This window comes from Mesoplodon bidens (assembly GCF_964165515.1).
Source record: "Mesoplodon bidens genome assembly, chromosome: 1".
In the NCBI taxonomy this organism is placed as follows: Eukaryota; Metazoa; Chordata; class Mammalia; order Artiodactyla; family Ziphiidae; genus Mesoplodon; species Mesoplodon bidens.
In genome coordinates, this window is record NC_138176.1 from 203,967,387 (window position 1) to 203,981,240 (window position 13,854).

General features: G+C 35.1%; 1 protein-coding gene across 1 annotated transcript in view; it reads right to left on the reverse strand.

The window, feature by feature from the left end:
* The window catches only part of FAM13A (family with sequence similarity 13 member A), a 329,540-nt gene that overhangs the window by 259,162 nt on the left and 56,524 nt on the right, over positions 1 to 13,854 (reverse strand). Inside the window, exon 4 of the mRNA XM_081232918.1 lies at positions 12,111 to 12,288. Within this exon, the coding sequence (XP_081089044.1) occupies positions 12,111 to 12,288 (178 nt within the window). The remainder of the gene's footprint in view (positions 1 to 12,110; positions 12,289 to 13,854) is intronic.

Consider the following 13,854-nt stretch of genomic DNA (forward strand, 5'->3'; position numbering starts at 1 on the left):
CAAAGAATACAATGAAGGTTATTAATCCTGCACATAACCCATGACTGCTGAGATAAAGCACGGTGCAGTAAATAACAACTTCTGTAGTTGAGAAAATATGTGATGTAGTGGAAAACCCAGCAGGCCAGGAATCAGAAGACATCCTATTCTTAGTCTTCCTGCCTACAAGTTATATAACTTGAAGCCAATCATTGACACCCAGCCACCAGCCACCTGATGGAGCCTCAAGTCAGCCTTTGTGAAATAAAATCAACCAGCCTTCTCTCTTCCTAATGCTGATACAAGGGATAAGCAAGATCATGAATGTGGAAGTCCTCTGAAGGTATTTTTGAAGGGAAACATGCAATTTCATTTTTTAAATCAGTATTTAACAGAGTAGTGTTGATGACTTCTGGCTGAACATTTCTCTTTAATAAATAACTGACTGACTTAAAGGACCTTGAATTTACCCTGGGCCATATATTTTCCCAGCTGATCATTAACGGTCAGGCAGACGTTATTGCTTATTTACTGCATTCCCACAGAGATTGAAGGACTCAAGGTATTATTTTTAAAAGGATGAGAAATTTTTTTGCTCAAGGTATAAATTTTTTTGCTCAAGGACTCAAGGTATATTCCAGAGAAGGCTTCACACATTTTAAAAACACTGCATCACACTGATGGGGTAAAAGACCCGCAAGCCATCTACTTTACCCTTTTTCTCACATCAGCACTGACCTTAAATGTATTGACCTAAGAGTACTAGGGGGAAAAAAAAATCTCTGCTCCTTGCAATATAAAAGTAAATCCTTATTTCACATAAGAAAAGATGTAAATTACCCTGGACATTTTTCAGTACTATTGGTTGTTTATCTTGTATACTACAAACAAGCAATCTATTTCTATTTTTGCAACCATTTGCAGATCTAAGGTTAGTACACTGCCATCTCTTGAGTGAAACCAAGATCAAAAAGCACCCTTTCTAATTGCTTACGTTAAAAAAAAATCAAGGCTTGACGCATCACTATTACCATTAACCAGAGTAATAAACTTTACTCTACCTTCACACAGAATATTGGGAGGAACACTATGTATGGGTCATCTAAAATTATACACCACATTATTCCTAGAAAAAAGTAAGAGAACAGCTAATAGAGAATTTGTAGTATCATCTTCAATATGTATATTTGACTTCTTATGATTCAAACTCATGTTCTTAGCTGATAATAAAGGGAATAATAGATTTCAGCTTACTATTAGATTTAATTATATGTAATTGCAATATTTGGCCATTTTGAACTAGAAAAATGGCAGTTTTATATGGTTCGACCTATACTTCTATTCATCTGAGCAAGGGACAATGGTAATGCAGAAATCTTTCTGCACCAATGTGGTTTTTTTTCTCTCTGAAAAGCAATTGATTATTCTCTTGCCTAGTTCAGTTTCAAATGGAAAAAACCAAAATAAATTTCAGTTCTATTTTAGCTTCTGTAATCCTAAAGATTGATACTTTGTACACTTCAGCTTTTTATCCATAAAAGTATGAGAGTACCAACTATGCTTATGGATTCACCCTGAGAAATAAATAATTGAGGAATATACTTTTTGTATACACACAGAATTTAATATACAAGTCTGTCATCTTCTATACAAAAAAATCTTGGCTATGAGCAAACAAAAAAGATGTAAAACTAAAGGATTTAAATGACATGGGAAACATTATAATTTAATGTTTTGTAAAAAAAAGGATTAAAAAGGTATATAAAATGTAAAACATAAAATTTACAAAAGAACATATACATAAAAAGAAAGCTGAGGGCTTCCCTGGTGGCGCAGTGGTTGAGAGTCCGCCTGCCGATGCAGGGGACACGGGTTCGTGCCCCGGTCCGGGAAGATCCCACATGCCGCGGAGCGGCTGGGTTCGTGAGCCATGGCCGCTGGGCCTGCGCTCCGCAACGGGAGAGGCCACAACAGTGAGAGGCCCGCATACCACAAAAAAAAAAAAAAAAAAAAAAAAAAAAAGAAAGCTGAAAGGAACAGACAAAACATTTTAAGTTAGTATTTCTGGTATTACCTAGGATTACTGGATGATTTTTCACTGTATACTTGACAACTTTACAAATTTTTTTTCAAATGTCTACAATTTTAGGGAAAAAATCTGTAAGTAAAAATTGGACTAAATGGGGAGATATGTCATTTTACTAAATGAATGACTCAATATTAAATATTTCAAACTATACCTGATTAAAACTAAAACTCAATGGGAAATTTTCAATCTAGAAAAATATTCTGATGTTCTGGGAGAATATATGCACATAATTATCCAGGAAAATCCTGAAAAAGAAGAATTAAGTGGAAGAATACCACTCATGACATTAAAATAGAAAGGGTATGATACTAGCACCAGAGAGGCAGATACATTCATGTAGGGGAAGAGAGCCCAGATAAGGCCAAAATATATCTAAAAATTTGATATAGTAATGACAAAAGTGACTTTTTGAATCACTTGGCAGAGTATGAATTACTCTCTAGGTGTTTGATTAGCAGGCTAATTATTTCAGTGAAAAATTACATTTTTTAAAATTACATTCTTAAAGCATATCTTATTCCAAAGTAAATTTCACTAGAATTCAGTAACTAAATATTTTTAAAATTATAAATATGCTATGATAAAATATAGGAGAATATTTAATAACTTTTAGATTCCCGTATCATACCTTTTCTAATATTCACATATACGCAAGATTTAATTATGAAAATATGAAACTGAAAAAATATTGAGACAATATAAGTAAATATTCTTACAACCTTGAGACAGAAGGTCTTTTATGGATAACATCAAACCCAAACAACACAAATTGATACACAGGATTAATAAAAATTTTGAACTTCTTTATGGCAAAAAGAATTATGAGGTTTAAATGTGAATTATAAGCTGTATATAACAGTAGATTAATAGTTGTACTACAAAAGGAACTCTTACAAATTGATTACCAAAAAAAAAAAACAAAAACAAAACCCACCAGCTTAGAAAGCCTGAAAAAAGTAAAAAGGCAATTTACAAAAGAAAAACTGTATGGGAAAAGAGGTTTTTAAATATTTTGAACCTCACAATAATCAAATAAGCAACACTTTTTAACAAGAAATAATATTCAATTATATTGGCAAATATGAAAAATAATAACATCAGTATTGGAGAAGGTGTGGGAAAGGGGAGACATTTAGAGGTGGACGCTCCAGCATGAACTGGTACAACCTCTCGATGAAGAAAAAATTTGATGATACAAATATCCTTTGACTAGTCAAGTCTACGTCTAAAAGTACATCCAAAGAAAATAATCAGTGACGTGTGAAAAATGTATGTTCAATAATAGTCTCTGCAATGCTATTTATAGGGGAAACAGTTACTGAGTGGTGATTAAGAGCTTGGAGGTGAAGAACTAGTCTGTCTAGATTCAGATTCCTGACGCTAACCTCTTCCTACCCATGTGACCTGCAGCAAGTTTAACTTTCTGTGCTTCAGTTTCTTCATGAATAAAGTACAGACAATAATAGTATTTGCCTCATAGGGTTTTAAGGATATAATTGGCAAATAAATGAAAAGCACCCAGAACATTGCAAGGAACTTAGTAAGCACTCAATAAATGTTACCTATTATCATTGCTGAGAAAAAAAATTGTGAAATGCCATTTATAGGGAGGGCTTAAGTAAAGGATATTGATCAAAAGATCAGAACACTCCGAGGTCATTAGAAATGATGAGGTAAAATTATAAGCATGGAAAAATGCCACAGTAGATGACATTACGTTTTTAAATAAGGGTTACAAAGCAGGAATATTTTACTACCTCGTCTTTAATCAAACAAATATAAATATATATGTGAGCATTCAGAGAAAAGATATGGAAGCACATAAGCTGAAGTACAAACAATGACTGAATGTGGGTGTAGAATTATGGATGATTTTCATTTTCACCCTTATACTTGTGTTTTTTTGATACAAAAAAACCTTTTCTTTTTAAATTAATGTTACTTTTGTAATAAAAAATAAACTTATACCCATTTTGAAAAAAGGCAACTGGAAAGTCAATTAACACAATTAGAAGTGATGGGTGATCGATAACACAGAAGTACAGGCAACGAAGTAACCGTGGGAAAGGGCTGGTCCGGGTTTCAGCAGAGAAAGACCAAACTTTCCACTCACCCATTCTTTAATTGCCAAAAACATGTTTATGGAGGATGACGATAATATATACAATTGTGCTAAAAATTACATGAACAACTTGCAGTTCATAAGTAGATATGTCAACAGGTTATATATATATAAATATGTGAGACTAGGGCTTGGGCTTAATTTTTTTAAAAGATCAACTATCTACATTTTTCAATCCAAATGACCAATTTCCCAAAAGTAACATTTGGGCTACAAACCAAACAAAGCTTCTTAGTAGCAGTTAGCAGATAAGATGACAGCAACATTGTAGGCTTATCTGGTTACACATCCTGTTTATGTTACAAATTTAGCTGATCTCATCTAATATTAACTGATGTCCAAATACCTAATTATACACACACACACACACGCACACACACACACAATCACATAACCACAGGTTATCAGTTAGTGACTTGGTACCATTAACTTACTGTGTTATTTTTTTCAACATTTGAAAGAGGCCAATAGCAGCTTTAAAACCATTTTTATGCTGTCTCTAAGCAAAAATGTAATATTTCGGATAGAAGCACATGTGGAAGGCCTTATCATTCAAAATTTAAAATTGATTTATCTCTTTAAGCTTCAGAAATACCTCTATTACTGATTACCTTATTAACACTGAAACATTTGTTTTAAGGCATAGGATTAACTTCCTGATCTATAGACAAGAAGCAAAGGGATGAAGCAGAGTTTGATCAAAATGGCTTACTTATCAGTAGCAATTAGCAGATTTGTTTTAATTACTGGATATTAAATTTTGATGTTATTGATATTATTAAATGATGGAAACTGAGTCTACACAATGAGTTTAATGCAGAGTGTCAAGAATATTAAACAACCAAAAAAAAAAAAAAACCTCAGCTAAAGCATCATTAGGGGGTCTTTGGTCTCTTCATCAATGTCTATTTAACAAATAGATTTTTAAATTAATAATAAGTAAGAGTAAATACAAATATTTAGCTTTTTCTAACATCATTCTCACCTTTGAATACTTTTTCTCAAAGGAAACTTCAAACTCAAAGGACTCCTATAATAATGCTGGGGAGGTAAAATGTTTACAGTGAAGTTGCTGTTTATGAGGAAATTAGGTTCCAAAGTCAGCATGTAAAAAAGGAAATCATGCATAGCCAACATTATTCTTTAAAATTCTTAAAGTACAACACTCTCACCATAACTTAAGAAAATAGATTTCTTCCTGTATTGGAGCAGCCTGCTGAGTCCTTAGGTGCACAGTGCCTTAGAGAAGATTCTCAAAAAACAAACACAAAAACCCGAGACTGTGGCAAGGATGGGGATGTTGGTGCATAACTCTGGAAGGAGGGGACAGGTCAACATGGGTGAGGAAAAGAGGCAAGTGGGGATGTGAAACAATGAATAGTGTGCATAGCTATTTTGCAAAGAACACCAAGACACGCAATAGTTTGTCTGAAAGATGCTTTTTCTGTTTGATGGCTTGGAATTCAGCAGGTGGGCTGCAAGGAGAGAGAAGCCATGGCATGCAGTATTCCATGGGAGGGTGAAAGAAGGGATCTAGCTGGTTTCCTCCCAACTCCTGTTCTGCATTGCTACGGTTCACTCAGAAGGACTTAACTGTTCTAGACTTTCAGGCTACCTTATCCAGCCCCTCTGGCAGCCCATCAGGAATTCAGATCCTAGTCCAGAGTCCAAAAGTGATGGGGGAAGCTCTGGGCAGGCGGCTGGTTGGCCCAGCTGCAAGGCAGCAGCCAAGGAGAAGGATCCAGCATTCCCAAGGCAGCTGAACAGTCAATCCCTGGTGGCAGATTCGTCTGGGAGGTGGACAGTGCCAAGACAATATGGGGAGGTCACAAGATGTGTGTCTGATAATTTGAAGAAGTTGGTTTGTATTTAGAAGTTTTACTGGACAAGAAAAAATATCTTCTTTAAATATTAAAAGGCATACTCAATACTGTATGATCATAATATACGTAAGAAGAAAGTGAAAACTAAGACAACTGAGGTAAAAAAAAAAGTCATGTCTCTCATCTCACATTTCTAAGGAGCTCACTTCATTAAGCGGTATGATGGGCAAAATGTATAAAACCTGATCTTTCCCTTAATGCAATTGTAAATGTGTTCAGTTAAATGTACACACATTTCAACACCACTTTACCAACTGTCTACTATGCACCAGGGCTTTCTCTTATAGTCTCACTTAAGCTTCAAAGCAAACTCTATAGGTCCCATTTTACAGAAAACTTAACAGAAAAATAAATAACACAGAAGGTCGCACCTATCAAATGAGAGAACAAGGACTAGAATAACATTCTTTTATTATGTCATGCTATCCAAACCACTGAAAATCCAGTACCCATTTTAATAATTATCAAAACTTAGGAAAGCAATTGCTTCTAATCTCTAAGAATAACATTCTTTAGGAGGACTTGTACTTGTCTTAGAAACTAGAATATTAGGGATCTCCCTAGAAAAACCATATACAACTTACAGTCCAAAGTTTGCTGAATTTTTCATAGAAAAATATGTATTACTGTACCATAGAATATTATAAAACATTATTATAACATTATTATACAAATATAGTGGACTTTGTGGGCCTCACATGCCCCTTCACACTAGAAATATTCATTACCCCAGGTGCCGAGAATGTCGCCTACTTATGGCTCATAGCCAAGTCCCTCCCCTAAGATTACACCACCTCCCTGGGCACAGCTCACTTCCAGTGACTGATGGAGATGGGGTAAATGGGCCAACTTCCTTGACTCAATTTAGGGTATCTCTGAAAAGCCATCCCAGCTTCTAAGTAATGCTGGGACTGAGTGAGGCCTTTGTTACCACTGTATAGCAGTTCAACTTCTGCCTAATCCTTCTTCCCTCTATTCCTTACAGGTATGATTCCAAAGAGCACTACCCAATAAAACTCCTGCTTGAAACCTCAGTCTCAGGGCTTAGAACTTGGACAATCCAAACTATGACAAGAAGAGATACAATAATATTGAATGTGATTTGACAAAATGAGACTGAGAGAAAATCAGAGTTTTAAATGTGTTTACTAGGGGAAAAAAGAGAGCAAAATAAATAAATATCCAACAAGAGGGAAAAAAAACAAAAAAAAACCCTGAGGACCTAATAGGAAAATGGGCAAAAACACAAACAAACACATCGAGAGAAAGATACACAAATAGCCCTTAAATATAAGATGTTCCATTTCATTTATAATAAAATAAATGCAAATTAAAACTGTTAGCACTAGCCATGAACAATCTGAAAATAAAATTAAGAAAACATATTTAGAATAGCATCTAAAAGAATACACATTTAAGAATAGATTTGACAAAAGAGTATGAAATTTGTGCTCAGGAAACAATAAAACATTGTCAAAAGAAATTAAAGAAGACATAAGTACGTAGAAAGACATCCCATGTTCATAGATTAGAAGATTCAATATTGTTAAGCTGGCAATACTCCCAAAATTGACCTACATATTCAAGAGAATTCCTATCAAAATACCAGCTGGCTTTTTTTTTTTGCAGAAATTTACAATATGATCCGAAGATTTATATGGAAATGCAAGAGGCAATCTTGAAAAAGAAGAACAAAGTTGGAAGATGGACATTTCCTGATTTCAAAACTTACTAAGAAGCCATAGGAATCAATACAGTGTGGTAACCGCATGAGGATAGATATATAATAGATCAATGGAATAAAACTGAAAGTCCATAAATAAACGCTAACCATATGGTTAACCAATTTCTGACAAGAGTGCCAAGACAATTCAATGGAGAAGAACAGTCTTTTCAACAAATGGCAATAGGACAACTGCACCCAAAGGAATGGAGCTGCACTCCTTCCTTACATCACACAAAAATTAACTTCAAATTAACTCCATAGACTTAAGTGTAAGAGTTAAAACAATAAAGCTCTTAAAAAAGTCTTCATGGGTTAAGCAAAATCGTCTTAGATACAACACCAAAAGCATAAGTGACAAAAGAAAAACTAGATATATTGGACTTTATCAAAATTAAAAATTTTGTGTTTGAAAGGACACAATAAAGAAAATGAAAAGGCAACTCATAGAATAGGAGAAAATATATGCAAATCCTGCATCTGATAAGGGACTTATATCCAAAATATAGAAAAGACTCTTACAATTCAATAATAAAGACAAAAAATCCAACTAAAAATGGGCAGATGACCTGAATGGACATTTTTCCAAAGATACACAAATGGCCAATAAGCACATGAAAAGATATTCAATGTCATTAGTTATCAGGGAGATGCAAACCAAAACCACAATGAGATACCACTTACCATGGAGACTCTAAAATTCCTCTGAAAGGGTAAATGTAATAGAAATATGGAAAACAGGAAGAAGCCATACAAACACCAGAAACAAACTCATGTATGTGTAGGAAGTTAATATGTGACTGAGTTGGCATTGTAAATTAGCAAAGAGATGTACTGCTCAATGAATGATTTGGTAACAATTAGCTATCTACTTGAAGAAAAATCAAACTGGATCCATATGTGATAGATACAAAAATAAATTCTAGGACCTCCCTGGTGGTGCAGTGGTTGAGAATCCGCCTGCCAATGCAGGGGACACGGGTCTGAGCCCTGGTCCGGGAAGAGCCCACATGCCGCGGAGCAACTACGCCGGTGCACCACAACTACTGAGCCTGTGCTCTAGAGCCCGCGAGCCACAACTACTGAGCCCACATGCCACAAGTACTGAAGCTCATGTGCCTAGAGCCCGTGCTCTGCAACAAGAGAAGGCACAGCAGTGAGAAGCCCGTGCACCACAAGGAAGAGTAGCCCCCGCTCGCTGCAACTAGAGAACGCCCGCACGCAGCAACAAAGACCCAACGCAGCCAAAAATAGATAAATAAACTAGTTAATTAAAAAATAAATTCTAGATAAAGTAAAAACCTAATCATAAAGCCTATAAATATGACAAAAGAAAAATGTTTTGTAATACCTTTATGATATTATTAGTATTAAGCAAGACATTATTAATATTATTTAGAAATATTAAGACCTAAATTCTGATAAAAAGAGGAAGAGTTGACACATTAAGTAAATTAAAATCAAAACAATTTATAAAGCACCATAAATAAAGCTGAAAGGCAAACAACAGAATGGGAGAAAATGTTTGTAATCTTTATAATGGACAAGAGACCTAAAGAACTTCTACAAGGTATATAAATATTTTGTCATTAAAAGTTCTAGTAGGGCTTCCCTGGTGGCGCAGTGGTTGAGAGTCCGCCTGCTGATGCAGGGGACACGGGTTCGTGCCCCAGTCCGGGAGGATCCCACATGCCGCGGAGCGGCTGGGCCCGTGAGCCATGGCTGCTGAGCCTGTGCATCCGGAGCCTGTGCTCCGCAACGGGAGAGGCCACAACAGTGAGAGGCCCACATACCGCAAAAAAAAAAAAAAAAAAAAAAAGTTCTAGTGTTACCATAAAAACAATCAAGCTTCACAATATATCTTAATCCCATTTATATTTAAAAATAGATTTATGGGACTTCTCCCTCAGTCCAGTGGTTAGGACTCTGCCCTTCCACTGCAGAGGGCAGGTTCAAACCCTGGTTAGGGAACTAAGATCCTGCATGCCACGCAGCATGGCCAAAAAAAAAAGATTTATGGCTATGTTCAAAAAGAAGAATCAGGGGACACTTCCCTGGTGGTGCAGTGGTTAGGACTAGGTGCTTCTACTGCAGGGGGCACGGGTTCCATCCCTCATGGGGGATCTAAGATCCCGCATGCTGCACAGCGTGCCCACCCCCCAAAAGAGAAGGATACGTATCTACCGGTATGTATTTTACTGATTTTACCTCTAAAGAGAAGAGGTTGGAATGGGAGGAACAAATGGATGACATTTTTATTCTATATACCTCTACATTGTTTGAATATTTTACAGTGATAATATTACCCAATCATCTAAGTTTAATAACCCATAACTGGAAGTACATGTTGAAAACCTGGTAATTAAGAGTCACCAAGAAGCCCAGCATCCAGAATACCAATCATATATTATTGGTATGTTCCTTCCAGTTTTATTATTGTATATTTCATAACACTATCATTCTGTATCTAAAATTTATAGCCTTTAAAAAAATAACATTTCATGAGGATTTCCCCTTTTCAGAAAAAAATCCCCCTCTACTGACCATATTATGTATACATTGTATTCACCTAAGTTATTGAAAAGTATTTCATCTGTCTTTCAGTGGTTCATGGTGAGAGACCCGTCCTTAAATGGCAGGCTTTCTACTGATGATTTTTATAACAGTTATGGACTAACTGTGGTCACTGACCTAACTGTGATCACAGGAACTGAAGTAACTATTTTCTTGTCCTAAATCGGCGAACTTCAAGTTCAAAATAAACCATCTCTCCCTCTTTGGACTCAATCAGATAAATGAGTACAGTACTTAGTAAGTTCTTAATAAACACTACCTGCCATAACTATTATACTCTATTTCAGTGAGAAAAGTACCTAATAGTGACTTCAAAATCCAAAAGTTTAGGAATACACATCAATTAGTAGATCACACCAATGTGAATGTACTTAATGCCATTGAACTGCATACTCAAAATGGTAAAAATGGTAAACTTTATATTATGTTTATTTTACCACAATAAAAAATCTGAAAAGCTATACTGATTAAAAGACCATATAACTCATTTCTCACTGGATATTATGACTGACTAATTGAAGCAGGTTACCAGAAATTCCAGATCAAGCCCAATCCAACAAGTCAGCAATGAAGTATGATCCGTATGTCATTAGATAAGCATTCTATTTACAAATTCATTTTCACCTCTTCTAGAATCTAGGGTTTCAAAATTACTGAACAGTTTTCTACTTACCTTTATTTCTTACACGTAGGTCACCCAAGGTTTACTCTGCAGATAAGTGTAAAAAGAACAAATACAGTCTTTTTACTATCACAGGGCTCCTGAATAAGATGTTAGTGGAACCCATGTCTGAGATAGCTACTCACAAGACCCTAACATATCTTATGCCATTATTTAAAATGTAAATCTCTAAGGTTACAAGGGGGATTAGTTATTCAAGGTAGAATTTCTCTCCACAGCCACTATGATCTAAGCCAGAGTTTATATTTAGAGTCATTCTGACAACTGTAATATTACTAGTTCCGGGCAGCTGAATGAGTCTGTAGATAAATGGAGTGGATAAGCAGATATACTATTTTAAAAAAAACACAAAGAAAACTTGCTGAGAACTTCTGAGAGCTTTAAAGTGTGAGTGGTCTTTCTTTCTCTCTCCTTATAAGTAGAAGGAACATGTCTGATATCAGAGGTATTAATAGGGGAGTTAAAAGCAAAGTCTCTGGTCTACAAGATCATAGTTCATGCATCAATGATTAAAGGAGCTTTAAGGAATAACAGGGAAAATATAAAGTTTTACCAAAGTTCTGTGGCTAGAAATATAGCACCTACCAAGGAGACTAGTTTATTTCTGGTCTATTCCTAGAAAATAAGTAAATGTAGCTGAGGTTACATTTTTCTCTCACTGACATATTCTGCTTGTTATTTTCCATCTATTAGCAATGATTTGAACTTTATCACTATTAAAAAAATTACTATATCAAACTCCTTCCCTTTTTTCTAATCAATGTTTAAGATTAGATTTTTTTAAATGTCCATTTTAATGAAAGTAAAACTCATTTCCAGAATTTTAAATGAGGTTGTTTGAAACATTACAAATTAGTTTCATAAAAAGGCATAGCTTCCTTCTTCAAAATTGGGATGAAAAAAAGGCTAAAATGCCCAATACCAAAAATGGAACTTCTCCAACATAAATTGGTTGACTTTTTAGTCTGAAGTATGTTTCTACATTGCAGCGATTTCAGGCAGTTTTAAAGGAAAAGGCGATACGTGATGATATTAACAGCAAAACTTCAATAACTTACTGAAAGCAATTTGGCCCAAATACAGTGGCGAGATTGTGAACATTCATGCGGTTCTGCACATGGTGCTTGGCTACTTTTGTCAAGAATTGGCAAAGGTACTTGAGGAGGCAGTAGTGGGTGTCTGGCAGCTCTTTTATTAAGGCTCTTAAGCTACTCTCCTGAGCATCATTTCTGTCATCTGGAAAGAAAAAAGAACAAAAAATGTTCTCAGGCATATTTTACAGTAACAATAACAAAGATACACAGGTACAACACATTATAACACTTAATTCAGAAAATCATTCCCAGGGACTGAGATACAGCATTATAAAGAGGCATTTTTGCCTTTTCTTTGATCCTCAAGCATTTGACTTTAAAGAATAACTAACTTATTCAAGACATCCTTAAAACCACAAGCTTTTTATTCAGTGCATAAAATAGGTTACTATTTCACAATTTTGTGTTTTCATGACACATATAAAGATAATGGTTGGGTTTTTATTCATAGTGGAATCTTCCATTTGACTTCTGTCTTCAAGTCTGTTAAAAACAAGAATCTCCTGGTTGAATAAAATTTGATACAAGAGACCTTCCCGGATTACCATGAGTGACACCAAACTTAGTAATCAGGAATCTGTGCACAGAGAAAACTGAAGGAAACTTTTAATTTTTACACAGCTTTTTAATCGCCCACATCATATAGTTTAGAATTTGATACGTGCCTCATACAAAAGCCTAATAACCTTGTATAAAGCCAAAAATATCCAACGATGTGCCAAAATTCACAGGCAGACATGTGAAAAGTTCTCCTCAGTTCTCAAAGATTTGTTTTGTCAATATTTAAATACAGTGAATTTGCTACCTTAAGTAATTTTGTATACTACTTTCTATCAGAGGAAAATACAAATCTTTTACAGCGAATACTTAAGGGGAATAATGATAATCCATTCTTTAGACGGATGTGTAAGAGAATAAAAATTTAATCCAGTTATATTTAACACACAATGGATTCTTTAATTTAGATAGGCCAGCTGCTTTAGCCAGTCAAGAGTAGAAGAAACAGAAAAGTGAGGCAAATAAGATGCAAAGGAAGAGGACTGATTGTTAACACTGATTAGTCAGCATTACAAGATACATAGGTAATGTGCCATCACAGGAAATGAAAACACAGAAAACACACAGAAAGTCACAGACTGCTACTGAGTGTCTGTAGAGCACAGGATAAGGATGCAGGCTTGGGAGCCACTTTCTGGGTTAGGATCCTGCTTTAGCCACCTACTACCTGTGTGACCTCAGACTCTTCACTAAACTGTTTCCTTATTTGTAAGTGGTAATAGTAACTATCCAGTAGGGTTGTGATGAGGATTAAATGAGTTGACAATTGTAGAGTACTGAAAACAGAGTGGTTGACACATACTAAGTGCTGTGTTAAGTATTTGTTACATAAACAAAATCACTTTTTGCTTTACCTTCATTAATTTGGTTTTATGAGCACACTGAGGTTTTAGTGAAATGTCTTTTAATGTGAACCCTAATCCAAACCTAACCTTTATGAATATTAGAATAAGTGATGCTGTCAAAAATAGCAATGCCAAAAACGTGTAGATTTCAATCTTTGGTAGAATCATACTGGAGAACATTCTATTTATGATTGGGATAATTATTTCTTGCTGATCACAAACAATGTGACTCAATAAACTATAATGTTTAGGGCAAAAGAGATTTCTTGATTCTAGAAGTTTTTCATATTAACTTGTTACATTTA